Source organism: Capra hircus, chromosome 11, assembly GCF_001704415.2.
Source record: "Capra hircus breed San Clemente chromosome 11, ASM170441v1, whole genome shotgun sequence".
NCBI classification, from domain to species: Eukaryota; Metazoa; Chordata; class Mammalia; order Artiodactyla; family Bovidae; genus Capra; species Capra hircus.
Window position 1 is genome coordinate 47,654,085 of NC_030818.1, and position 27,400 is coordinate 47,681,484.

At 47.3% G+C, this 27,400-nt stretch overlaps 1 protein-coding gene across 1 annotated transcript; it reads left to right on the forward strand.

The window, feature by feature from the left end:
- CD8B (CD8b molecule) lies at positions 455 to 19,430 on the forward strand. The gene is made up of 6 exons (XM_018055352.1): positions 455 to 545; positions 3,981 to 4,340; positions 9,750 to 9,839; positions 13,174 to 13,263; positions 15,483 to 15,519; positions 18,712 to 19,430. Exons 1-6 carry the CDS (start codon positions 503 to 505, stop codon positions 18,722 to 18,724), a joined length of 633 nt encoding a protein of 210 aa, XP_017910841.1. The 5' UTR covers positions 455 to 502; the 3' UTR covers positions 18,725 to 19,430.

Genomic DNA, 27,400 nt, shown 5'->3' on the forward strand with positions numbered 1-27,400 from the left:
TGTGTGCTCTTGAGGGCAGGGCCTGGGTCTTGGTCACTCCGGGACGTGCTGGCCCAGGGGCACCCAGAAGGCTCTCTCGGTTAGGTAACGACTCAAAAAGGAAGGAAGTGACCGGAGTTAGGGTCATGCTCCATAACCACTCTCGAGGGACCCTCCTGAGCACCCTGACTTCTCTGAGCCTCAGCTGCTTCATCTGGAGTCACATGGAGTCATGACCCTGTCCTGACCTCCCAAGGCAGAAGGCGATCCCACACGCGCGATAGCTTGGAGCGGGAAACGGCGTAGCCTCCCTACTGGAGGAAACGCAGCCAAGACCTTTGAAATGCGTGGAGGATGAGGGCGGAGACCTCCCCATCCTCACACCCGACTCCCGCCCTCTCCCCGGCCAGGGCCCTCCCTCCCCGCTCCCCGCTCCCTCCTCCACTCCACCCCGCCCCCAACTGCCCCGCCCGGACCTTCTCAGCCGAGCGCCGCCGGGACCGGGTGTCCCGGGCACGCCAAGATGCGGGCGCGGCTGTGGCTCCTCCTCGCCGCGCAGCTGGCAGGTAAGGCGGGGATACCCTGGGGGCGCGGGGCTGGATGCGAGGGCTCTGCGCTGGGCGCGGGAAGGGCCTGAGGCGTGAAGTTTAGGCAAAGCTGTCCCCGCAGGATGCCGTACCCAGGCCCCAGATCTGCGGGGGCACCCGGGAGGCAGCCTTGGTCCCTGGGGATGGAAAACCTCCCAGGGAGCCCATTACCCCCAGGAGTCCCCAGAGCCTCTGCACTGAGGCCACCTCTGCCCCCAAAGCCTGAACCTAGGAAAACAGAGACCGGAAGAGAGGAGGGAGAGTTGAAGGAGATGGAAAAGAAGAAAAGAGATGGGGAGGTCTGGAGAGGAAGGACGGTATACCAGGGCCCCACTTCTGGCTTTGGTGCCCATCTCTTGGCCCAGGGTTCCATAGACACATTTTGATTACTTCCGGGGACAGTTCGCCAAATACCAGGCTGTTGCCAGTTTTCAGACAGGTGTGGCGGCAGGGTGCCCCCCCAGGGTGACTTGGTTCCTGAATATTCCCCCGGGTTGGGTACTGTGGGCAGTGTAGCTTCCAGAACAAGCAGCGATGGAGTTGGAATGTTGGAACAAGAACAGAGCAGGGAGTCTGTTCCTCTGGCCGGCCCAGTTAGTCTGTCTTGTAGAAGAAATCCCTCCCCACTCCAAACTGCCCACTAACTTGTGGTTGATTTGCTCTCTAATCCAAAAATTCCCAAACTGGTCCTCCTGCCAAGGTGGCACGGCCTGCCAGCCTGGCTCTGACCTAGTGAACTCAGTGGCATCTCAACAGAAGCTAGTCTAGGCCATTCAAAGCGACTAGAGTTACTGCGGATCATTTTAGAAAGAGCAGGTCCCTCTGAGTGGGATCACTGGGTGACTGAGACGATGAAATGAATCACTGAGACGATGAAATGAATCAAATGAGACCCTGCGTGTGGCAAGGCCTGGCCCTGGGACCGGAGCTCACACGGGACTCGACCACAGCCATGGGTTCCGTCTCCAGGGGCTGAAAAGCAAGTGGGCGTGAGAGAAACCAGGGTGTGTCTGAGCCAGGAAGTCTTCGAGTCAGGACGCAGGCAAGGACCTACACAAAGACCCCAAAGCCCCTCTGACCTGTCTGTCTCTAGAGGGGGCCCATTGGGGCTTTCTTAGAAGGGCCTGGGAAGCTGTGTATTCTCAACCCCACTATGTGCACATGAGCCCGTGACCAGGATCCTAGAGAGGATCACAGGTTTCCTCATTTCAGAGAGTGACACAAAGCTTAGGTTCTGGGGTCCCAGACCTGGGTTTAAATCTGAATCTACCACATAGAGGCCGTATGACCTTAAGCAGGTCGTTAACCTCCCTGAACCTCTGTTTCCTCGTGTGTAAAATAGGTGTTATTTCCTCCCAAAAATTTTGGTGAGAATAAATGAGATAATGCATAAACCATGTTTAGCACCGTTTGATAAATATTGGCATTATCAGTTCTTTTTTTAAATTTATTTACTTTTGGCTCCACCACACAGCATCTGGGATCTTAGTTCCCCAACTGGGATTCAAGTTGTGTCCCCTGCAGTGGAAGGGTGGAGTCTTAATCCCTGGATGCCAGGGAAGTCCCTATCCGGTTCTTATTGTCTTCCCCAGGAGGTCAATGACCCCCAACAACGGAGAATCTCTACTCTGCTAAAAAGGCAGCATGGTTTTCAGGGAGAGGAGAGAAGGCTCATTAGCCACTTGGGCCCCAGGTATCTTTTCATTCTCAGTGGGAGTAAAAGCTTAGAGTAATCTGCGATGGGAGTCCAGAAGTTTGCTTCTTCAGTGTTAGAGAAGATCAAGGCCAAGGAACCTGAGCCCCAAGTAGGATTATGATTGTGGGCTTGTTGTTGTTCAGTCGCCAAGTCATGTCCCACTCTTTCGACCCCATGGACGGCAGCATACCAGGCCTCAGTCAGTCCCACACCATCTCCCAAGGTTTGCACAAGTTCATGTCCGTTGAATCGGTGATGCCATCCAACTGTCTCATCCTCTGTCGTCCTCTTCTCCTTCTGTCCTCAATCTCTCCCAGCATCAGGGTCTTTTCTAATGAATGTGGGTTCAGAAAGGCTTGGGTACACACACACATGCCCACACACACATCCTCTGCCCATCCAAGCCTATATCTTCTCTGGGGTTCAATGCTCCCGGATCTAGGTCCTGGTCTGCAGAGTCTTCTCTGCCCCACAGCTAAAATGAAAGCTTTATCAAGTCAGGTTCCGTTCCAGTCAACTGCTGAGAGGTGTCACATAGACGATGATTTACCCGAGTACAGTGAGGTTCAGTTTGCAGTGCTTTTTTGGACATTCTGAGTCTTGGAGGTGGCTCAGTGGTAAAGAATCCGCCTGCCAATGCAGGAGACCCCAGTTCAGTCCCTGGGTTGGGAAGATTCCTTGGAGAAGGAAGTGGCAAGCCAGTACAGTATTCCTGCCTGGAGAATCCCATGGACAGAGGAGCCTGGCAGACTACAGTCTGTGGGGTCACAAAAGAAGTCAGACACTCAACAACACTAAACAGCAACAACAAGCCTGGGAGGTAGGCAAGACAGCAGCATCAAACCACCCTCCTTTTCCAGGAAGGAGACAGGGTCCACAACTTGCCGGAGATGCCACAACTGGTGTGGGGCACAGGCAGGGTTCAAGGCCAGGTCTGTGAGTTCTGCTCTGGGCCTCCTGATCAAGGCCCTACCTGCAGGGCCCATTTGAGCCTGAAGCGAACTCCCAGCACCTCTTCTGGGGTGTCTGTCCCTCCACTCGGGAATGGGGATGCATTACTCCTCAATTACTGGCTTGGGGAGTAATGGGCTGGGATTGTGTCTGTGGGGGACAGTGAGCTCCCCTTGCTGGTTGTTGTCACTGTCTGGAGATGGCGACTGGTCCTCTTGTAGGTTGACCAGAGCAGCCAGGTGTTCTGCCAGTAATTCTGAGCTCCTCTCTGAGCTTGACCTGGGTTTCCTTAGGCCACCTGGAACCTTTTGAAAGTCTTCATAGAGTGGCCACAGAACAAGGTGAAAGGCAACCAGCTTTGACTTCAGACTGTATCCTTGACTTTGACTCCTGGGTCACTTATTAGCTGTACGCAGGACTTTGAAGAAGGCATTTCAGGCCTCAGTTCCTCATGTGGGGATAAAAATCCTAAAGTAAGTCTGAAGCTTAATGGAGGTAACTTATACCAAGAAGCATGCAGTCAACAAGTGGCACTTCTTCCCCTGTCCCCTATGTCAGGCTGGCTTCATGAACACCTGCCTGAGATGATCACCCTGGTGGGTGGGGTGCTCTAAGTCCGGGAACTACCGGCTATATTTCACACAGCCCCTGGGCCCTGCAAGCGGGCAGGCTCTCTCATCACTTCTCCTCTCATGTTTGACTCTGGGACCCCACAACCCCGGCCAAGAAAAGGTGCTGATGGTCTCTGCTCTTTCTGCTTCTCATAGCTCTGCACGGCAGCTTGGCCCTCGTGCAGACCCCTGCATCGTTGATGGTTCAGACCAACCAGACGGTGATGCTGTCCTGTAAAATCAACACCTCACCTTCTAACACACGCATCTACTGGCTGCGGCTGCGCCAGGCCCTGAGCGCTAGCAGTCACTATGAGTTCCTGGCCTACTGGGAGTCCACCAGAAAGACTGTGCATGGCAAGGAGGTGGACAAGGAGAAGCTGACTGTGCTTGGAAATTCTCCCCAGAACGTGCTCAAGCTCCAAAGTGTGAAGCCTGCCGACAGTGGTGTCTACTTCTGCATGATCATTGGGATGCCCAACCTGATCTTTGGGACGGGAACTCAGCTGAGTGTGGGTAAGAATCCGGCTCAGTGCTGCAGATGAGCACTGAGTCCTACTGGGTGCTGAGTGCGTGCCACGTCCTGGGACGGCTCCCATTCTCAGCGAACCCTACTTGGAGGGAGGGGTTGACTTCCAGGAGCAACAGCGCTACTGGTCTCTTTTTTTTCATGACTGAAAGCTGCATTTGAAACTTTTTATTTTGTATTGGAGTATAGCCAGTTAACAAACAATACTGTGATAGTTTCAGGTGAACAGGGAAGGGGCTCAGCTATACATATGCATGTCTCCATTCTCCCCCGAGCTGCCCTCCCATCCAGGCTCCCGCGTAGCACTGAGCAGAGTTGCTGGTGCTGTACAGTCAGCCTTGTTGGTCCTCCACTTTAAATATAGCCGCGGGTGTCCATCCTAAACTCCCCTTAGCTATCCCTCCCTCCCATCCTTTCCCCTGGCAACCATAAGCCTCATTCTCTAACATTACTGTTACAACAACCCAGAGCCAAGCTGGTGCAAATGTCGTATGTAGTTATTTCATTTCATGCTATCGACCACACTGGGAGGCAGGTGCTGTTTGATTCCCATTGGAGATGAGATGCTTTGGAGCATTGCTGCTTCTTCCAGTAACAGGGTGGCATTCTAGACCCATCTGAGGCTGAGGCTGGATTGGTCCAAGTCCCGACACCTGCTAGAAGTCCCCTCCCAGTGTGCCCACAGGGAAAGAATATTCTTGCTGCCTGGACATACCCAACAAGAGCATTCATGTTGTGCATGGGGGCCTATGGCTTGAACCCACACCCAGAGTTGCAGGGAGCAAGGAGGCTAGACCCCAGACCCAGCTGCAAATTTACCATGTGCCCATGGGCAGGTCACTCCCCTCCCCAGGCCTCAGTTTTCCCATCTGTATCATGGGACTGCTAAGGACCTCCATGATTCCCTCTGGCCCTTAGAAGCTGCAGTTCCTCAGAAGTTAAGTCAGCAAGTGCAGTAGAAATATATTTCAAGCCACAGATGTAATATAAAATTTTCTAGGGAGTTCCCTGATGGTCCAGTGATTAGGACTCATCACTTTCACTGCGTAGGACCCTGATTCAATTCTGGGTCAGAGAACTAGGACCCACAGACCTTGGCAAAAAAAAAAAAATTCTACAAAGTAGCCACATTCAAAAAAAGTCAAAAGACACAAGTGAAATTAATTTAATACATTTTGTTTAACCCAGTTTATGGACAATATTATTATTTCAGCATGAAATCAGTATGCAGTTAATTACTGATATATTTTACATCTTCTTTTCGTACTAAGTGCTCGACGTGTGTTTCACGCATATAGCACATCTCGAGGCAGACTGGCCGCATTAATGTGTTCTGTAGCACATGTGGCCGGTGGCTGCTGTGTTGGACAGTGAGGATTAAACTATCAAAGGTGTAAAGGAATTCTCAAAGGCCAACGTCTGGCTTCATCCCCCTCCCCAGATTAACTCATAGTCAAGGCCAGCCCGCAGTGGGCCTCCTGCTATCTTGCTTCCCTCTCACCTGAGATCTTCTCAGGCTGGAGCGTTGAGAGTGACAGGGGGCCCCCACAAACTGGATCACTCGGCATGGGAGGTGCAGACATAGCAACATAATTAAGACGCAAGCCAGAGTGATGCCCTCTTCACATGTCACCAGCCTCTGATCTTTTTTATTTTTTAACTTTCTATTTTGTATTGGGTATAGCCAATGAACAATGCTGTGATAGTTTCAGGTGAAGAGCAAAGGGTTTCAGCCATACATGGACATGTATCCATTCTCCCCCAAACTCCCCTCCCATCCAGGCTGCCACATAACATTGAGCAGAGTTGTCTGTGCTGCACAGTAGGTCCTTTTTGGTTATCCATTTTAAATACAGCAGCGTGTATGTGTCCATCTCAAACTCCCAAACTGTCCCTTCCTGCCCTGGGTCTTAAATCAGGAGGTGGGGAGGATGGGGAGAACTCTCGCACCAGAAGCTGAGGCATCCCTGGAGGGATGGGTGCTAACTGATTCTTGTATTGAATATTAGGCTCTTCTGAGTTTGGGGGTTGAGTTTGGTTTATTGTTTTTGTCTCTATAAGCCTCACACTTTCCACTCAGAGATTTCAGGGGCTAAGAAAGGTAGATGGTGAAAGAAGAAAAACTGGCTTTCAGAAGTTCCCCTCACCTCCTCCACTACCTGCCCACTCCTGGCTTTGATCTTCCCAACCCCCTGACTCTGCCTGGCTCCCCAGGAATGGCAATCTCTCCCCAAACACGTGCTCCCGTGCTCCCAACCGTATCATCTCCCTGGGGGTGGGGACTCCAGAGCAAGAGCTCACCCTCTGGCTGGAAGTTCAGGACAGTTTAAAGAGGACTCTTGGATGCTAGTGGTAAAGAACCTGCCTGCCAATGCTGGAGACATAAGGGATGTGGATTTGATCCCTGGGTCGGGAAGATCCCTTGGAGGAGGGCAGAGCATTCCATTCCAGTATTCTTGCCTGGAGAATCCCCATGGACAGAGGAACCTGGCAGGCTACAGTCCTTAGGGTCGCATAGAGTTGGACACGACTAAATCAACTTACCATGCACTTGGATGGCAGAGAAAGTATTGGGGGGAAGATAGGCTTTTTTCAGGCACATCAAGACACCATGGGCTCAAAAGTCCTGCCCTTTTCAAAGAGGAGAGAAGTGGGGAGATTTGAACTGGGTGCTTCATTCGTGTCCGACTCTTTGCAACCCTGTGGACTGTAGTCCGTCAGGCTCTTCTCCATGAGGATTCTTCAGGCAAGAATACTGGAGTGGGTTGCCATGCCTTTCTCTTGGGGATCTTCCTGACCCAGGGACCGAACCCACGTATCTTACGTCTCCTGTATTGGCAGGTGAGTTCTTTACCACTAGCGCCACCTGGGAAGGTGAGGGTGGGTGATCAAGAAGAATAAAGGACTCCTGACTCTGGGCAAGAAGACATTAAAATCCAAAGGTGGGACTTCCCTGGTGGTCCAGTGGTTAGGACTCCATGCTCCCAAGGCAGGGGATGTAGGTTCGATCCCTGGTCAGGGAACTGAGAGCCCACATGCCACGTGGTGTGGCCAAAAATTTTAAAACAAAAATTAGAACAAGTTCCCCCACAAACCTCCCAACAGCCCCAGGCCACTGGGGTCTGTAGGTCTGCCCCCTGCAGGCTCACCACTGCCCCAGTGGGAGCCTGTAGGAAGGAGGGAGATGAACACTTCCAGAGCAGTGAGGACTAAAAGGGCTAAGGGAAGGCCAGGCTGAGACACCCCAGCTGAGGGCCGGGCTCCTCCCAGGCTTTCAGGACATGAGACTAAGGCCGTTCTCCCCGAACCGTTTCCTTCAACACCCTGATGACCTGATGTGCCTAACCTTTAAAATGTATTTATTTATGTGTTTGGCTGCATCAGGTCTTAGTTGCCTCACGTGGGATCTTCACTGCATCACGCAGGCTCTTTTGATGCGGTGCTCAGGCTCCCTAGTTGTGGGGCAGGCTCCAGAGAGCCCAGGCTCAGTATTTGTAGCACGTGGGCTTAGCTGCTCGTGGCATGTGGAATCTTAGTTTCCTGACCAGGAATCAAACCCACGATTCCTGCCTTGCAGGGCAGATTCCCCACTGGACCACCAGGGAAGTCCCCGTGCTTAACTTTTTGTCAAAATACATTTGGCCCTTAGGCAGTGTGTGGCACGAGAATCTAATATAGGCATTCTTTGGCTCAGATGCTGGCCCTGCTGATTATTGGCTCTTGAACTTGAGCAAGTTCAAATAAGCAACTTGAACTTATTTCAACCCTCTGAGCCAAGACTTCTGGGGATAAAATGGAGAAACTAGTGCCCATCCCCAAAGTTATTGGTTCAGTAAGCTTAAGCTGATGTGCTTGGCACAACCACTAACATGAGATAGGAGCTTGGTAAGGGTTAATTCTGGTTAGCTGGGTCTTCTTGAAACCCCCCAGATCATGCAGAGCAGGGGGCATAATTTCTCTACTGCCCATGTCTCAGGGTGGTGGGGGTCCAAAGGCTCAACATTTTATATGGAAGATGCCAGACCCAAAGGATCAAACACTGGCTGCCCCTCCCAGTGCCCTTGACTCTAGAGTCCAAGTTCACGTGTCACACAATTCCCTCTCCTACCATTTTGCAGAAAATCAGTGAAATGTCCTTCCCCAGCTGTCAGAGGCAGGGGGTTGGATTCTCCAGCCTCTGGTGTCTCCCTTTGCCCTGTGGGCTTGTCTGCCTGCCCTGTCCCACCACTTCAGTCATATGACAGTGGATTAGAATGAAAGAGAGGCGTTACCCACCAGGAGTCAGGAGAGGAGCTTGTGGACCCCCGCCGGGCCCTTTCCTTTGTGGGGCCTCGTAGGGGTCAGTCCCTTACATCACTAGTGTTCACCTTTGAAATTAAAGGTTGAGACTAGTCTAAAAGTCCCTCTGATAACATATGTTTGCTTGGCTTTTTTTTTTTTTTACTTGGTTGAGCACCAAAGCATGTGGGATCTCAGTTCTCTGACCAGGGATCGAACCTGTGCCCCCTGCCATGGAAACACAGATTCTTAACCACTGAGGTTGAGAAAGAAAATCTCAACTTGCACAACCTCCCAACCTGCTTGGTATTGTCCACCATCTCCTTTCTTCCAGCTTCTTCCGCACAAGGAGGAGGGCTCGGGGGTTGGTCATGCCAAGGGCTAAGGGACTCCAGATGTAGCTCAAGATCTTCAGCGAGGTGAAGCCATCCATACTACTCACTTTGCTGGGCTCACTGTTCCCTTTCATTCTCACAACCACCTTAGAAAGGAGATGGGGGTCACCTCACAGAGAAGCGATAGGACTTGCCCCTAGTCATTACTGTTGTTCAGTTGCTAAGTCGTGTCTAACTCTTTGCAACCCCACGGCTACAGCACACCAGGCTCCTCTGTCCTCCTCTGTCTCCTGGAGTTTGCTCAATTCATGTCCATTGAGATGGTGATGCTCTCTAATCACATTCTCACTGCCTCCTTCTTTGACCCAGCATCAGGGTCTTTTCGAGTAAGTCAGCTCTTCAAATCAGGTGGCCAAAGTGTTGGAGCTTCAGCTTCAGCATCAGTCCTTCCAATGAATATTCAGGGTTGGTTTCCTTTAGTATTGACTGGTTGATCTCCTTGCAGTCCACACAGTGGTTGATCAGGGGTCTTTTCATATCTGGGTGGCTCCAGAGCACCTCTCTCCAGGACACCAAGTTGACCTCCATCTCTGAGCCCTCAGATCCATCTGAGAATTACTAGATCAAAAATCCCATTGATCTGTGACCTTCAAGCCTGTGACAACCTAGGAAACACTGAGAAGGATTTTAATACCTGAGTATCAGACATGCAGTTGTAAGTTTTGTCTCTGAGTCCACGTGCTGTTTACCTAGCTAAGACGTGTATCTTGCTTGTTTTTGCAGTTGATGTACTTCCTACCTCTCCCCAGCCAACTCAGAAGACCAGCCCTAAAAAGAAAGTGTGCCGATCCCCAAAGCCGGTGACTCGGGAACGTGAGTTCTCCCATTCCTCCGGATTCTCAGAAACACAGCCAACACTCTTCCTCCCCCTCTCCCTCCCTTCCTTCCGTAAACTCTTCCCAAGTGTGGACTCTAGCCTGTTTCTCTAGCCCTGAGCTGGAGTCTAAAGGAGAGCTGAGTGTGATAGCAGTGCTGTTTTCCAATCGCTCATATTCTAGTGCAGGACACACTCGTAAATCGTCACAGGACAAAACTTAATGAAGGACTCAGTGTTCAGTCGCTAAGTCGTGTCTGACTGTTTGCAACCCCATGAACTATAGCCCGACAGGCTCCTCTGTCCATGGACTTTCCCAGGCAAGAATACTGGAGTGGGTTGCTGTTTCCTTCTCCAGGGCATCTTCCCCAACCAGGGATCGAACTTGCATCTCCTGCGTTGGCAGGCGGATTTTTTTACCACTAAGATACCTGCGCCCCTGATGAAGGATCTATCTGCCCAACACTTGCACACGAATGTTCCCAGCAGCATTATTCTTTGTTTCTGTTGTTGTTAGGTTGTTGTTTGTTCTTTGGCTGTGCTGGGTTTTCACTGCTGCACAGGCTTTTCTCTAGTTGTGGTGCACAGGCAAGGAGCAGCTTTCCCTGGAGAGTCACATTTTGGGGAGGTGATCACACTTCACCGAGGACCTTTAGCTGTGTCTAGGTCTCTCGTTCAGGTCATAGCTCAGGAGGCCTCTGCTGACCCCTCTCTGCCCAGAAGAAAGGGGTCTTTCTACCTTCCACATCCATGCAGCTTATGCCCACCTCCATTACTTAAAACTTTATCCTGACATAATCTGCATGTCATAAAATTCACCCATTTAAGTGCACGACTCAGTGATTTTTAATAAATTTACCGAGTAATGCAACCATAACCACAAACTAGTTTTAGAACGTTTCCATCAAACTCTCAGATCCCTTGTGCCTATTTATAGTTAATCTCTGTCCCCTTCCCAGCCCCTGGCAACTGCTAATCTACATTCTGTCGCTATAGATTCATCTCTCCTGAACATTTCATACAAATGGAGTCATATGGTATATGGTTTTTCGTGCCTGGTTTCTCACTTCGCATCACATTTCTGAGGTTCATCCAGGTTAGGAAACCCATGGAGATGAGAGGGAGGCAAACAGAAGCTTCACGTCTCAGAAGGGAAAGGGACCTCCCAGGGCCTCTCACCAAACTTTCCTCTCCGCGTGGCACCATCCAGCCTTGGTGATGGTGGTTCCCTCCCCAAGAGCATCCCATGCCATTTCCTTCCTCCCTTCCCCACCCTGCCCCCCCCCCCCCGCCCCCCACCACCTCTCCTGCCCTAAAGCTGTAGCCATGAGACTGGCAGGGACTGTAGAACTCAGGGGACTTGAGTGTGTATCCAGGCCCTGCTTTTTACTCTCCAGATCGCCCTGGGCAGGTAATTGAACGTCTTTGAATCTTGTTTTTACTGAACTGTAAAATGAGAGATAAAAATGATAGTAATCCCTTCCTTCCTCACAAGATGGAAGTTTGCAGTTAGTACTGTACTTGACACGTAACAGATCTTCGGTAAACGTTCTACCCCTTCTCTGACATCCAAAACTTTCTTTTTCAACCTTGGGCGTCAGTCTGCAGCCTTGCCATTTTCACCCATGGGTCCTGATTCTTCCTGCTTTGCTATTCACAAGGACCAGTCACAGGGAAAGAAAGTATCAGAGAAAGATTTGGGGTATCAGTTTATATTTGATATAAACTCTGCTGTTTACATAATTTACAAAATGGGCAGAAGGACAAATAGGCAACCCATAGAAGAAAAATCATGCATGGTCAGTACATGAAAATAGGCTGAAACTGGCAAGTAGGAAATTGAAATGAAATATTATTTTTCATCCACTGCTCTGCAAAAATTAAAATCTCTGATAATGTCAGGGGTAGGCAGGGTACATGACTGGTGATTAGGAATGGAAATCAGTGAAGCCTTTTTGGAAGGCATTTTACCGTATCTGTTATTATTGAAAATGGATGTAGTCTATGGTTAGTTGTTCTTGTTTTCAGTATCTGCCTTGGGCAGGCTCCTGCACAGGGAGAAACATACCTGGATGTTCTCTGCAGCCTTATTTGTAAAATGCAAAAAACAAACAGAATGTACATTAATGGCTAAATAATCCATGGTACAGCCATACTTCAGATGGCATGCTGTTAGAAAAAAGAATACGCTGGCATGTTTAAGAAAAAAGCCTGGTTGCAGAACAATTTGTACCGTATAAGCCTTTGTATTTTTAAAACTATATGTATTACAATGAACACTGGGGTACATGTGTCTTTTGCAGTTATGCTTTTCTCAGGGTATATGTCCAGCAGCGGGATTGCTGAGTCATAGTGGTTTCATTTTTAGTTTTTTAAGGAATCTCCATACTGTTCTCCATAGTGGTTGTATCAGTTTACGTTCCCACCAACAGCGCAAGCGGGTTCCCTTTTCTCCACACCCTCTCTAGCATTTATTGTAGACTTTTTGGTGATGCCCATTCTGACCAGTGTGGGGTAATGGGAAATTGCTGTATAGCACAAGGAGCTCAACCCGGTGATCTGTCAAAACCTAGACGGGTGGGAGGGAGGTTCCAGAGGGAGGGGACCTATGTATACCTATGACTGACTCATGTTGATGTATGGCAGAAGCCTACACAACACTGTAAAGCAACTATCTCCAATTAAAACTAAATTAAAAAAAAAACTGTATGTGATGGGTCTATATAAATTACATATATGTATATGCAAATTAATAATGGTAGTTACTTCTGTGAAGGAGCTACAGTGAATATATATTCAGCTATTTCTTCTAAAATTAAAAATGTTTTTAAATAAATAATAAAAATCCCATTAACAGGCATGCAAATTGTCTATCTCATTTTGAACAAACGTAGCTACTGAGTTTATTAACTGTTTAAATTTGGATGTGGGATCTGAAGATTGGGCTTCCCTGGTGGCTCAGACAGTAAAGCATTTGCCTGCAATGTGGGAGACCCAGGTTCGATCCCTGGGTCAGGAAGATCCCCTGGAGAAGGAAATGGCAACCTACTCCAGTATTCTTGCCTGGAAAACTCCATGGATGGAGGAGCCTGGTGGGCTACAGTCCATGAGGTCGAAAAGAGTCAGACACAACTGAGTGACTTCACTTTCAGTTTCCTGAAGTTTTATATATGAAATGGTTTCAATATGTTTAAAGAGCCTAGAAAAGACTAGAAGGAAGCGTGCAAAAAAGTGGTATTCTCTGAGTGGTGGGTGGGGCTTCCTGTGGATTTTTCCTTCTTTGTGTTTATCTGCGCGTCTCAAATGTTCATTCAACATGCGTGTATTTTCCAGGTCTGTCTTGTGCCCCACTCATCACCGGTCTCCTGGTGGCCGGTGTCCTGATTCTTCTGGTGTCCTTGGGTGTGGCCATCCACCTGCGCTGTAAGTTGTGTCCTCTTGGGCCGCCATGTACATGTGTTTGCTCAGTCGCTCAGTCGTGTTCTACTCTTGCAACCCCAAGAACAGTAGCCTGCCAGGCTCCTCTGTCTATGGGATTTCCCAGGCAAGAATACGGGAGTAGGTTGCTGTTTCCTTCTCCAGGTAGATTCTTTTTTTTTTTTTTTTTTTGCATGGTAAGTTACATTTATTTATTTTTTTATTTTTTATTTTTTTAAATTTTAAAATCTTTAATTCTTACATGCATTCCCAAACATGAACCCCCCTCCCACCTCCCTCCCCATAACATCTCTCTGGGTCATCCCCATGCACCAGCTCCAAGCATGCTGTATCCTGCATCAGACATAGACTGGCGATTCAATTCTTACATGATAGTATACATGTTAGAATGTCATTCTCCCAAATCATCCCACCCCAGGTAGATTCTTTATCACTGAGCCACCTAGCAAGCCTGGGTCTTCATGGTGACTCCTTTTGCTGCTGGATGTGTCCCCGAGGGTCCTTTCTTCTCTAGGGGAACAGGGCAGGTGGCAGCTGGTGGGAAGTTTGCTCCTCCAACCCCAAACCCATGATAATTCTGAGAATTGATTCTTGGCCTGAGGCCAAGCTGCAGGAGTCAGAGACCACCCCATCTCTGGAGTCAGACAAACCTGGATTTGAATTCAACTCTTGATCTTGCAACTTGGGCAGATGCCCTGGCCCCACTGAGACTCAGCAGCCCTACCCAGGGTAACCATATTACCTACCTCCCTGGCTTGTTTTTGTAAAGTCCTGCCCCAGGGCATGGTATTGTGTAAGCAGGAACACCCAGGAGCAGTTGGGGGTGGAAATAGTGCATGGAAATTACACTGGGGGTTGCATTTCACTCCCCAGAACTAGAAATCCTCCCCTGAGGCTGTTGGGAAACTCAGAGATGGTTTGCTGTTCTCAGCCACTTCAAGGGTAGGATCACCTCCTTCTTCGGGCCCCCAGGGGAGCTGGTGGCTCAGATGGTAAAGAATCTGCCTGCAATGCAGCAGATCTGGGTTCGATCCCTGGGTTGGGAAGATCCCCTGGAGAAGGGAATGGCAACCCACTCCAGTATTCTTGTCTGGAGAATTCCATGGACAAAGGACCTGGTGGGCTACAGTCCATGGGGTCACAAAGAGTCAGACTTGGCTGAGAAACTAGCACTTTCACTTTCAGGGTAGTTTCAGGGAAGGCCAGCACCCCAGAGCCCCAGACTCTCCTCACCGGTGCCACTCTGGGCTTGAGCGAGCCACTCACCATCTCTGGGCTTCTATGAAATGAGAGGGGTTGGGCCACTGGAACATGGACTAGGTCAGGGGCTCTTTCATAAGTCACAGACCCCTTTGAACATATGATTGCAATTATGCACCCCTCTACAGGGAAATGCGTGGTGTGCACACTTTTGCATATAATTGCCACCCCCAAAAGGATCCATTTACTTCATTCTAAGAACCATTAGAGCTCAGGGGTCTGCAAACATTTTGCTCAATGAACTCATCAGTGAAAAAAATCTTTTAATTATAAATACTAACTGCAACTAACTATTTTTAATATATTATGTATGTATATATTTAATATATACTTATAATATTTATTTAATAAATTATTAACATTTATATTACCTAGGTTTATTTAATATGTTGCATTAGCCAAAATGTTGGTTCAGATTTCTCTGTACCATCTTATGGAAATCCCAAATAAACTTTTTGGCCAACTGAATACTGTGTATATTATTAAATGTTCTTCAGAAATAAAAAGGATGAGATAAACATGAAAATACACATGCTTATATTTCCTTCTTACATTCCAAGGGGAAATCTTGCACACCCCCAGAGTCCACAAGCTCTGGTTTAAGATCACCTGTCTGTACAGCCTCTCCTTCGTGACGTGCCGTGAAGGGCAAGATGGTGCATTCAAGGGCATACAATCACTCACTAGCTACAGGATTTTAAGCAAGTTACTCAGTTACACACTAGCTGTCTAAAGCAGTTTCCCCATATGCAAAATGAGATAATAAAATTCAACTCATAGCATTAAAGGAGTTAAAACCCATGAAATGTTTGGAGCAGAGCCTGGAACCAAAAGAAGTGGTTCCAGATGTTCCCTGTCCCTGTCATCACTCTGCTTGCTCTCTGGGGCTTGGTATCTGCAGTTCACAACCCATATCAACCAGCACTTTTGTTTTCTCCTTCTAGGCCTGCAGATGAGAGCCCGGCTTCGTCTCTTAAAACAGTAAGTGGTTAAGGTCTTAAAGAAGTGCCCAGCCTGCAGCCCTGGGTGTGACCCTGGCTCTCTCACCCTTGGTGGCTGCTCACAGGCATCTGAGGAGCCCCAGCCAGACACCACCTTCAAAAACTCACACGCTGTATAGGTAGATGTGGTGATGGAGTTCAGGCAAAGAGAGAAACTAAGCAAACAGAATACTGGCTAGTTGTTTAACTTTATGTCAAGTGTGGTAAGATTTAGCTCTTAGCTTTTCTGAGGATAACAGTGAACTCTTTTCTTTTTTTTTCCTAATTGCAATATGGTTGATTTACATTGTTGCATTAGTTTCAGGTGTACAGCAAAGTGATGCAGTTATATATATTTTATTTTTCAGATTCTTTTCCACTATAGGTTATTGACTAAGCAATCAACTCCTGCTTGGTTAGAACCAGTAGGATATCCCAAACTTTTGCCACCTGTTATTTCATTAAACTTGGTCCTGTATGACATAAGAGGTTTATTTTTACAGATCAAGACCTGCTCAAAGCATTTTGGGCTGTAGAGAGCAGAATGTAACTTGAAGACAAGTCAGTTGACCCCCATAGGCACTGGAATTCCTTCCTGGCTAGTGTTGTGTGTTGCACTTGACCCCACCTGGGTCCCAGAAATCAGCAAATCCACCGGCTGAGTCACACAGACACAGGGGCAACAAGCTTGCTCTTTAGGCCCACTGAACTGTGTAAGCTCCAGCAGAAGCCAAGGCTGCTTGCTGCTTCCATACTGAAGGGCTTCTGGACCACTATTTGGACATGGGCAGTGCCCTTGGACTGATTTTTCTGCCTCAAAACAGAGATAGTTTCACATTTACCTATCTCATTAATTACATTCCCCTCTATAAGAGGTGTTTGAAAAAAAAAGAAAGTTCCTGCCCCTAGATTGAGGATCAAGAGCTCTGGCTCCATTCAAGCAGATCTTGGTTTGAATTCCGTCTGCTCCTCACCATCCTTGTGACTGTCAAGGCAAGTCACTTCACCTCTCTGAGCCTCTGATCCCTCATCTATAAAATGGGACAGCAGTAACAACCACATGGCTATTGTAAGGACTTACTGGGGAAACACCTTCCAAGTGCTCAGCTCCTGTACTCTTGGAGTCCAAGCACCAGCTCATGCTACTTACAAAAGACAATTTTACGAGGCCAAAAACCAAGACACAAAATGTTTTCTTGTTGATTATAAATGACATACAATATTATAAGTTTCAGGTGTGCAACATACAAAGTAGTTTTTAAATGTTTGTTTTTATTTATTTATTTACTTATTTTTGGCTATACTGGGTCTTCATTGCTACACAGGCTTTTTTCCAGGTTAGGTGAACAGGGGCTACTCTCTAGCTGTGGTGCAAGGGCTTCTCATTGCGGTGGCTTCTCTTGTGGAGCACAGGCTCTAGGGTTCTTGGCCTTCAGTAGTTGCAGCTCCCGGGCTCCAGAGCACAGGCTCAGTAGTTGTGGGGCACTGGGCTTAGTTGCCCTGAGGCAAGAGGGATCTTCCTGGATCAGGGATTGAACCTGTGTCTCCTGCATTGGCAGGCAAATTCTTAACCACTGAGCCACCAGGGAATACCACAATGTACTTTTAAATATTCTGAAATTATAAATTTTCAAATATACTCACTATACTATATGTTCTACATTCTCATATACATTGTATTTGTATATATTTATACATGTTGTATTATGCAGTTGCTTAAACATGCCTGCTACATTTTGTATTTTTTTGATGATAATTTTTTTTTTTTTGGCTTTACTGGGTCTTTATTGCTGCGAGCAGACTGTCTCTAGTTGTGGTGTGCAGGCTTCTCATTGTGGTGGCTTCTCTAGCTTCAGAGCACAAGCTCTGGGCACGTGGGCTTCAGCAGCTGGGGCTCCTGGGCTCTAGAGTGTGAGCTCAGTAGTTGTGGTGCACAGGCTCAGTTGCCTTGCAGCTGGAATCTCCCAGGACCAGGGATCGAACCCATGTCCCCTGTATTAGCAGGCAGATTCTTAACCACTGGACTACCAGGGAAGTCCTTCGATGATCATTTTGATGGTCTGCAATTCTTACTTCATGTGCTAGATTTAGAAACCCTCCCACATTTAGGAGACAGTAACTTGAGAGTTTTTGTCTCACCCTGGACCTCCGGTGTGTTTCCTTCGTATCTTCCTTGTGGTGACCTTTTATGGAAAATGTCTCCCCATCAGGGTACTGCCTGTGACTCTGCCTCCCTCCCACCACTTTTTAAAATCTGTTCCCCTGGTGATTTGATGCCAGTTTAGGGGGAGTCTTTTGCCAGACCTCATGCTGTGGCAAATCCAGGGGTGCTGAGGATCAGGTCAGGCGAGCAAGGGGCTGGGGGTGGCCCTAGGTGGGACCCGAGCCTCTTCACCCTCTTCATTCCAAACAGCTCTCCTCTCATCCATTGCCCATAGTTACACTTACCTGTAAGATGTCATTGAACAAAAGGGTCTGAGGCTAAAAGAAGTTTGGAAACCACCTCTGGGTTTACTCTCACGATCCAGGTGTGGATGAAATAGTCCCTGGGCCTCAAAGAGCAACTGTTACAAATTCAGGTTGCAGTTTGGGGCAGACATTCCCCACCTGCTAACTGGCTTTAGAAAATCATCCAGCAGGTCAGCAGGTCACTTCCTCTGGTCCCTTAATGCACAGGGGTGAATTGCTTATCTTAGAAGGCGCCGCAAGAGGTAACACTATTCAAAGCTAGAGTTCTTAGAGCTGCATTTTTTTTTTAAGCATTTAAATTTTGTGTGTGTGTCTTAAACAATAGTCTTTATGTTTACACAAAGCTGTACAAAGTGAGGCAGTTCCTCAAAAGGTGACTTGGAGCTAGAAAATCCATCCTGAGCGTGAAAGTGTTAGCGTTAGTTGGTAAGTTATGTCCAACTCTTTGCTACCCTATGGACTGTAGCCTGCCAGGCTCCTCTGTCCATGGGATTTCCTAGGCAAGAATACTGGAATGGGTTGCCATTTCCTTCTCCAGGCATTTTTAATTTTTCTTTAACGACGAAGATGGGCCTTAAAAACATTCTAACACAAAACTCTTGGCCCTAGGCTACTTACTGGGACTGGAGCCCTGCATCCTGAGGAGCGATTTATCTCTGTTATAGGAAATTCAATAGCAATTGCCTGAAAATAAGTGGTTTCACAAGTTTCCCTTTGTTTTAAGGTTTTACAAGTGACCAGAGAATATGTTTTCTGGTGTCCCGCTACAAAAACATTGGTTAGTGATGAGCGAGATCCAGAAAAATGAGAGAGAATGGACACACTCAGCCATGGAACTGTCACTGAAACCGCAGAAGCTGCCTGTTTTTAACTACAGCAAGTTCTTTCTATGGGCCTCCTGCATGGAATCTACTTGTTCATGATCACTGGCAATCTTAGAAAGAAGGCTTCAGAACCCCACGGCACTTCCTGCTACTTGCAAGGCACTCTGGAGGACTGAGTACAGAATGGTGCCCAGTGCACCACTTCTGGCTCCTGTAACTCAGCCCGGGTTGGGCTGGGAACTTTGTGTTGACTGTCCAGCCACCACATTTCTTTGCCCAGGTAGGGCAATGACACTGAGACCCGAATCTCTCATGGGATGGTGATAGGATGCGTCCCCTTGGTCTTCCCGGGCTAACCCTTTCCACAGGGTGGCCCTTGAGGGCAGACCCAGATTGGAAATGAGGCTTCCAAGGGGCTGATCTGGCTCTCAGGGTCACTTCAGTTTCTGAGGACCTCCTTTGGGCAGGAACTTGTAGTCTGGGAGACGAGGCCCCTTGATCTCCCACTAGGAAGTTCCGCTTTCACTTCTGCCCTCCCATGGTTTATATATTTCTTTTCTTGCTCGCTGTTCCTTTTATGATAATATTTTGGTTGAACAATAAAGTCTTGAGTAAAAAAATGCAGATGGTTCCTGTGATGTAAATGCACAAAAGCTCATCTATGCGGCAAAGATGTTTGTGCTCAGTTAAAAAGAAATTAACGAGGTTAAAATGACTGTGGCTTCATTCTGCATCAAGCTCCTCGTGTGTACGTGCTAAGTTGCTGCAGTTGTGTCCTACTCTGCAACTCTGTGGACTGTAGCCTGCCAGGCTCCTCTGTCCATGGGATTCTCTAGGCAAGAATACTGGAGTGAGTTGCCATTTCCTCCTCCAGGGCATCTTCCCAAGCCAGAATTGAACCCACATCTCTTATGTCTCTTGCATTGGCAGGAGAGTTCTTTACCATTAGAGCACCCTCATTTGCCCCCAAACATGCTGTAGTCCTCTTAGTAGCTGTAGAGAAAGCCTGGAGGGGATGGAAGCACCCAGGGCACCTAGAGCCAAGAAGCAGGTGCCTCCAGGGCCAAACCCCGCTCCAGCCCAACCCCCAAACTGCTTTCACTAGCGCCTGTTCATTTCTACTGAGCATGAAACCCTGGGGACGCCTGGCCATGAGGCAGGAGAACTTGCACCAAAGAAGAGGTGAGAGGGACTTCCCTGGTGATTCAGTGGTTGGGACTACACCTTCCAATGCGGGAAGGAGACAGGTTCAGTCTACCAGTTTGGGGAGCTGGGATCCTGCATGACTCCTGGCCAAACAACCAAAGCATAGAACAGAAGCAGCATTGTAACAAACCAAATGAAGACTTTAAAAATGACCCATATCAAAAAATAGAAAGAGAGAGGGGGGAAGGTGAGAGACCTCGGGGTCTCTGCCGCATGTCCATTAATATTTCACTGTCTCTCAGCTTCGGTAGTCAGAGAAGAAAGCTACAAGGAGAAGATGCTGAGCTGGAATGGAGGAGTCATAAGAGCCCTGGATCTTATCTTGGTTTCCCAGCCTGCACTTGAGCAACTTAAGAGCTATCGGGTCAAAGAAGAATTTAGCCTTTGGCCATGTTAATAGAAGCACCCGACCCAGGTCAAAGGAGGAGAGAGTCCCACTGCATTTCCTGGCCTGCCCTGGACTGGGAGGTGTAATTTAAGAAAGGCAATGACAAACCAGGCTCCATGCAGAGGCCTCTGGCAGCCACAGAATGTGACTGTGACTCAAGCTGGTGTGAAACATCTTCTGGCATCTGAAAGGCTCCCTGTGGAGTCGGAGGGCCGGGCAGGTCTAGTTGTGGTGGATGGGAGTCAGAAACGCTTAGATGAAGGAAGTGCCGAAGAGAAGCAAACATTTTCTGCCCACCAACTGTGAGGTCAACAGAACAGGCTGTCTTCTGAGGCTGACAGGTCAGCGGAAAGGGCCGAGTTAAGCTAGACCAGAGTCCTCCAGGGTTCACTTTGCTCCAAGATGCCCTATTTAGAAGTGTAGTGTTAGTCACTCAGTTGTTTCTGACTCTTTGCAACCCCCCACACTGTAGCCCACCAGGCGCCTCTGTCCATGGAATTTCCCAGGCAAGAATAACGGAGTAGGTTGCCATCTCCTCCAGGGGATCTTCCCGACTCAGGAATTGAACCTGGGTCTCCCGCATTGCAGGTGGACTCTTTGCCATCTGAGCCACCAGGGCAGCCTGGACCGCAGTCCTCCAGGATTCACTTAGCTCCGAGATGCCCTATTTAATAAGAGACTAAGGCCCAGATGAGCACTCTGCCCTCCCTGAAGGTCACACCCCGTCCGCAGAGGAAGTTAAGAGCAGGCCTCAACAGCCTCATCCCTTTACGAGCTCTGCTATTTAACTCTATCTCCCAGCCGCTGTCTTTGTGGTAGTGTTTAGTTGTTTGCACGTTCTCATGAAGTGAGGTTTGGGGGTCTGGGTGGGGGAGGGGGACCCTCTGTTTTCGGTGCCGCCTGGGCTCCATCTGCCTTGGGAGCCAGGTGTACTGACTTGGCTGCCAGTGAGGGGGTCTGCGGTGAGGAGGTTTGCACTCGCATCTGACTCTTGTTTTGAAGAAGTAACAGAGCATTTATTGCTTTCTGTAGGGTTGCTACAGCAAAATATCCAAAAATGTTTCTTGATTTAGCTATCTTTTGACTAGCAGTTTCACTCGTCAGTGTGTATCTTAACGAGACACATCCCAAAGTGATGTGGCATAGAAATAGGCATCAGGTTGTTCCTTAGAGTGTTGCCTGTGAGCCAAAAATTGGAATCAATCCAAATGTCCCTTAAAAAGAGCCAGTTAGATCGAATGCTGTCCAAGGGACTCCGTGTAGCTGTGAAGAAAAGAACTGATGCCTATTCGCTGCCATCAAATGATGGCCACTACATCTGTATCTATTTTAACATCTGTATGGATTATTCTCTTTTTATTATTTATTTATTTTGGCCTCACTGTGAGGCGTGTGGGATCTTAATTCCCTGTTCAGGACTTGAACCTGAGTCCCCTGCAGTGGATGCACAGAGCCTTGACCACTGGAATGCCTAAAAAGTCCCAGATTATTCTCATTTTAAATGTAATACGTGGTCATTGTTAAAATTCAACAGATTTTAACAAACAGGCAAATGTATGTAAGTTAGAAGGCAGGATATGGGTACCCTTGGTGCAAGGATGATCATGAGAAGGGAGCAGAGGTTTGGGGTGCACATGTTTTGTTTTTCCATATGGGAGCTCGTCCCAGGGGGGATTCAGCTTGTGAAAAGTCATACAGCTGTATAGTCATGCGATGTCAACTTTCATGTTGTGGCTTAGTCACTAGGTCGTGTCTGACTCTTGCGATCCCAAGGACTATAGCCCACCAGGCTCCTCTGTCCATGGAATTTTCCAGGCAAGGATACTGGAGTGGGTTGCCACTTCCTTCCCCAGGCAATATTCCTGACTCAGGGATTGAACCCACGTCTCCTGCATTGGCAAGCGGATTCTTTGCCACTGAGCCACGTGGGAAGCCCTCAACTTTCACATATAGCTATGGAAATAGATGTACATTATACTTCTATAAAAAAAAGATTTTAAAAATCTAAGTATAGAACATTGCAGAATGTGTAAAACTGGTATTTTAAAGTTTCTTATTCTTCCAAAATGTACTTTTTTAAGAACATTTATTAAAAATTCCGTGTACTTCTTATTTATTTATTAAAAAATTCTGTCTTATCTTTTTTAAAAATTTATTTCTTTTTACTTAGTTGGTTGTGCTAGGTATTAGTTGCAGCATGTGGAAACTTTTAGTTGCAGGATGTGAACTCATAGTTGGGACATGTAGGATCTAGTTCTCTGACCAGGGATGGAAACCAGGCCCCCTGCACTGGGCCACTGGACCACAGGGAAGTCCCTCTGCATGTACTTTCTAAACCAAAACTTGGAATCTTATAAAATATAATGTATAATATAAAACATAGAACACAGAATCGTTTTGCTTGATTTTTTTTCTCTAGTAATATATTGAGACCGCCGAACATGTTTGTTCCTATATGCATAAGAAAAGGTCTGGAAAGATGGACTCCAAACTGGTAATGGCAATTACACTGGGGAATTTCCATTTCTGTATCGTACATTTCTATGGTCTGTGAATTTTTTTCCCCCCACAATAATCACCTATTACTTTTATGATTGGGGAGAAAGAAACAGCTTCTATTAAAAGAGGCTCTGGTGATTGTAATATTAAAAAACTGGAATCAGTTTAAATAACCATCAATGAGGGATTTGTTATTAAATCATGATTTTTAAAAATCTATACAATGGAAATCAGTGATACACACTGAGGTGGCTGGACAACAGGGTCTTACTCTACCAGCTTTATAACCTTGAGCAGGCTATTTGACCTCTGTGAACCTGTTCTTTCCTTTGAAATGGAGGCTCCAGTGGTATCTCCTTCTTGATCTTGCTGTTGGCCTTGAATGATCACAGATAGGAGGGTCTGGGGCAATGCTGGTTTCCTCCCCTCCCTTCCTCTCAGTGGGAAGCAAGGGTGTGCCCCCTCCCCCAGTGGAGGCCAAGTTCAAAGGAGAAAGGAGACTCTCACATCCCCTTCCCTTACACCCTGACTCAGCCCCACCCCCACCCCCACCCTCTCTACCTGTAGGAAGTGAGCAACTTGTTTTCAGAACGTGATCCCCGGACCCCCACTGTGGGCTGCAGAGCTGATCTGAATCTACTACCCCAGTCAAAGGGAAAGAGAGAAAGAGCCCTGTGTTTAGGGGCCTTTCCAGGTGTGGAGGATGAAAGAGATTTCCTCTGTTGCTTCTTGGGAAACCTCCTCAGATGTGTCACCAACACTCCTTGGTGGCTGTGAGTCACTGGTTCCTGGAGTCCTCCCGCGGCAAAGCTCCGTGCATCAACCCCAACAGAAGGAAACCATAGGCCCCAACACTGATGAGTTTGGGATTCCCAGAAATACGTGTGACACGTGTGATTCTTATCAAACCGAAAGCAGAAGTGCTGAAAAGGGCACTTCTGTCCCTCCGAGGTCTCATTGGCTCTCCGGAGGCCTGTTTTTTTCCATTAATTGACTGCCTTTTACATGCAGTAAAAGGGCTTCCCTGGTGGCTCATTTGGTAAAGAATCCACCTGCAATACAGGAGACGCAGGTTCAGTTCCTGGGTTGGGAAGATCCCCTAGAGGAGGACGTGGCAATTCACTCCAGTAGTCTTGCCTGGAGAATCCCATAGACAGAGGAGCCTGGCAGGCTACAGTCCAGGGAGTCACAAAGAGTTGTACACTACTTAGCAACTCACCACTCCATCTTAGAGTTTATCTCAATTCATACATGATTATTTTTTATTGATTTTCATTGGAGTATAGTTGCTTTACAGTGTCATGTTAGTTTCTGCTGCACAGCAAAGTGAATCAGCTATACATACACATGTATCCCCTCCTTTTTGGATTTCCTTCCCATTTAGGTCACTACAGAGCACTGAGCAGAGTTCCTTGTGCTATACAGTAGATTCCGCTTAGTTATCTATTTTGTACATAGTATCAACAATGCGGTGGTGGTGGTTTAGATGCTCAGTCTTGTCCAACCCATTTGCAACCCCATGGACTATAAACCACCAGACTCCTCTGTCCATAGGATTTCCCAGGCAAGAATACTGGAGTGGGTTGCCATTTCCTTCTCCAGGGGATCTTCCCAACCCAGGGATTGAACCTGCATCTCCTGCTTGGCAGGTGTATTCTTTACTACTGAGCCCATCAATAGTATATACATGTCAGTTCCAATCTCCCAATTTATCTCACCCCTTTCCCCATGGTAGCCTTACATTTGTTCTCTGAATCTGTGTCTCTATCTCTGCTTTGCAAATAGGTCCATCTGTAACATTTTTCTAGATTCCATACATATGCATTAATAAATGATACTTGTTTTACTCTTTCTGACTTACTTCACTGTATATGACAGTCTCAAGGTTCATATATTATTGATTATAGACCATCTTCCTTCCTGCCCCTCATTTATGTGAAGAAATCACCCAGTTCTCTCTGTGCAGTTCATGATGCTCTTCCTTAGGCTGCTTGCTGCGGCTTCAAATATATTAACTTCAGCACCTTTGCGTGCTGGTCTGCCCTGTGCTGGGATGAAGGGTGGCCAAGGTGTCACCAACCAGCCCTCCAGACTCATGTCTGGTACAAAAGAGGTTCTAGCTGGAGCCAATCCTTCATTTCCTGGAGTGAGAGGACAGAGGACTGTGGGAGCCTTCTGGCCCTGTACTGCCACCTGCCCAGATGCTCAGCATTCCCAAGGTCTGGGACCAGAGTCTAAGTGAATAAAAAAACAAACAAGAAGGCTCACCTCGGAGGCCTCAGGCACCCACAGGCAGAGTGCTCTGATGTCAGTGGGCCAGAAGCACTGCCCTCTCTCTCTACACACAGCCCCCCTCAAACCCCCGCCAGCACCTCTTCTCCTGGATCCCCCACCCAACGTCTCTGGGCATCCCAGGGTGGCAAGGACTCACCTTCTCCACTTTCTCAATGTTTGCTGGCAAGTACAATTGACAAACCCTCTGGAGTACACAAATTCAGCATATTAGATGCTAATTGAGCACCTAATGTACTCTTGGCACCAACCCTGGGCTTACATCATCTTTGGGGGCCAGGACAGAAAGAAGGCTAGCACTTGGGTGACATCAGAGTGAGTACCTTTGAGGCATCACTCCCCTCACCTTTGAGCTGGCCCTAGGCAGACAGTAAACAAGTCACCAGTAAACACCTAGCTGATGGGAACACAAGGCTATGGCATGACTCACATCCTCACAAAAAGCTTTGTTCTAGGACTTCTCTGGTGGTCCAGTGGCTAAGGCTCCACGTTCCCAATGCAGAGGGCTTGGGTTTTATTCCTAGTCAGGAAACTAAATCCCACATGCTGCAACTAAAGATTCTGTGTGCCCAAACAGATGGAGAAATATACCATGTTCATGCATCAGAAGAATCAATATAGTGAAAATGAGTATACTACCCAAAGCAATCTATAGATTCGATGCAATCCCTATCAAGCTACAAATGGTATTTTTCAGAGAACTAGGGCAAATACTTTCACAGTTTGTATGGAAACACAAAAATCCTTGAATAGCCAAAGCAATCTTGAGAAAAAAGAATGGAACTGGAGGAATCAACTTGCCTGACTTCAGGCCGTACTACAAAGCTACAGTCATCAAGAGAGTGTGGTACTGGCATAAAGACAGAAATATAGATCAATGGAACAAAATAGAAAGCCCAGAGATTAATCCACACACCTATGGACACCTTAAAAGGAAGCAAAAATATACAATGGAGAAAAGACAATCTCTTTAAAAAGTGGTGCTGGGAAAACTGGTCAACCACCTGTAAGAGAATGAAACTAGAACACTTTCTAGCACCATATACAAAAATAAACTCAAAATGGATTAAAGATCTAAATGTAAAACCAGAAACTATAAAACTCCTAGGGGAAAACATAGGCAGAACACTCTCTGGCATAAATCACAGCAAGATCCTCTATGACCCACCTCCCAGAGTAATGGAAATAAAAGCAAAAATACATAATAGGACCTAATTAAACTTAAAAGCTTTTGCACAATGAAGGAAACTATAAGCAATGTGAAAAGACAGCCTCAGAATGGGAGAAAATAACAGCAAACAAAACAACTGCCAAAGAATTAATCTCAAAAACATATAAGCAACTCATGAAGCTCAATACCAGAAAAATAAATGACCCAATCAAAAAATGGGCCAAAGAACTAAACAGACATTTCTCCAAAGAAGACATACAGATGGCTAACAAACGCATGAAAAGATGTTCAACATCACTCATTGTCAGAGAAATGCAAATCTCTGAGGTACCATCTCATGCCAGTCAGAATGGCTGCTATCAAAAAGTCTACAAACAATAAATGATGGAGAGGGTGAGGAGAAAAGGAAGCCCTCTTACACTGTAGGTGGGAATGCAAACTAGTACAGCCACTATGGAAAACAGTGTGGAGATTCCTTTAAAAACTGGAAATAGAACTGCCATACGACCCAGCAATCCCACTGCTGGGCATACACACCGAGGAAACCAGAATTTAAAGAGACATGTGTAACCCCAATGTTCATCGCAGCACTGTTTTCAACAGCTAGGACATGGAAGCAACCTAGATGTCCGTTGGCAGATGAATGGATAAGAAAGCTGTGGTACATATACACAACGGAATATTACTCAGCTATTAAAAAGAAAGCATTTGAGTCAGTTCTAATAAGGTGAATGAAACTGGAGCCTATTATACAGAGTGAAGTAAATCAGAAAGAAAAACACCAATACAGTATATTAATGCATATATATGGAATTTAGAAAGATGATAATGATGACCCTATATGTGAGGCAGAAAAAGAGACACAAATATAAAGACAGACTTATGGACTCTGTGGGAGAAGGTGAGGGTGAGCTGATTTGAGAAAATAGCATTGAAACATGTACATTACCATATGTGAAATAGATCATCAGTCCAAGTTCAATGCATGAAACGGCACTCAAAGCCAGGGCACTGGGACAACCAGAGGGATGGA

Excerpts from the sequence above, each read along its gene's own strand:
- CD8B (XM_018055352.1), top strand. The coding sequence starts at position 503 with ATGCGGGCGCGGCTGTGGCTCCTCCTCGCCGCGCAGCTGGCAG. Across the intron at positions 546-3,980 it reads CCTCGCCGCGCAGCTGGCAG|CTCTGCACGGCAGCTTGGCC; the intron begins GTAAGGCGGGGA and ends TGCTTCTCATAG. Across the intron at positions 9,840-13,173 it reads AAAGCCGGTGACTCGGGAAC|GTCTGTCTTGTGCCCCACTC; the intron begins GTGAGTTCTCCC and ends TGTATTTTCCAG.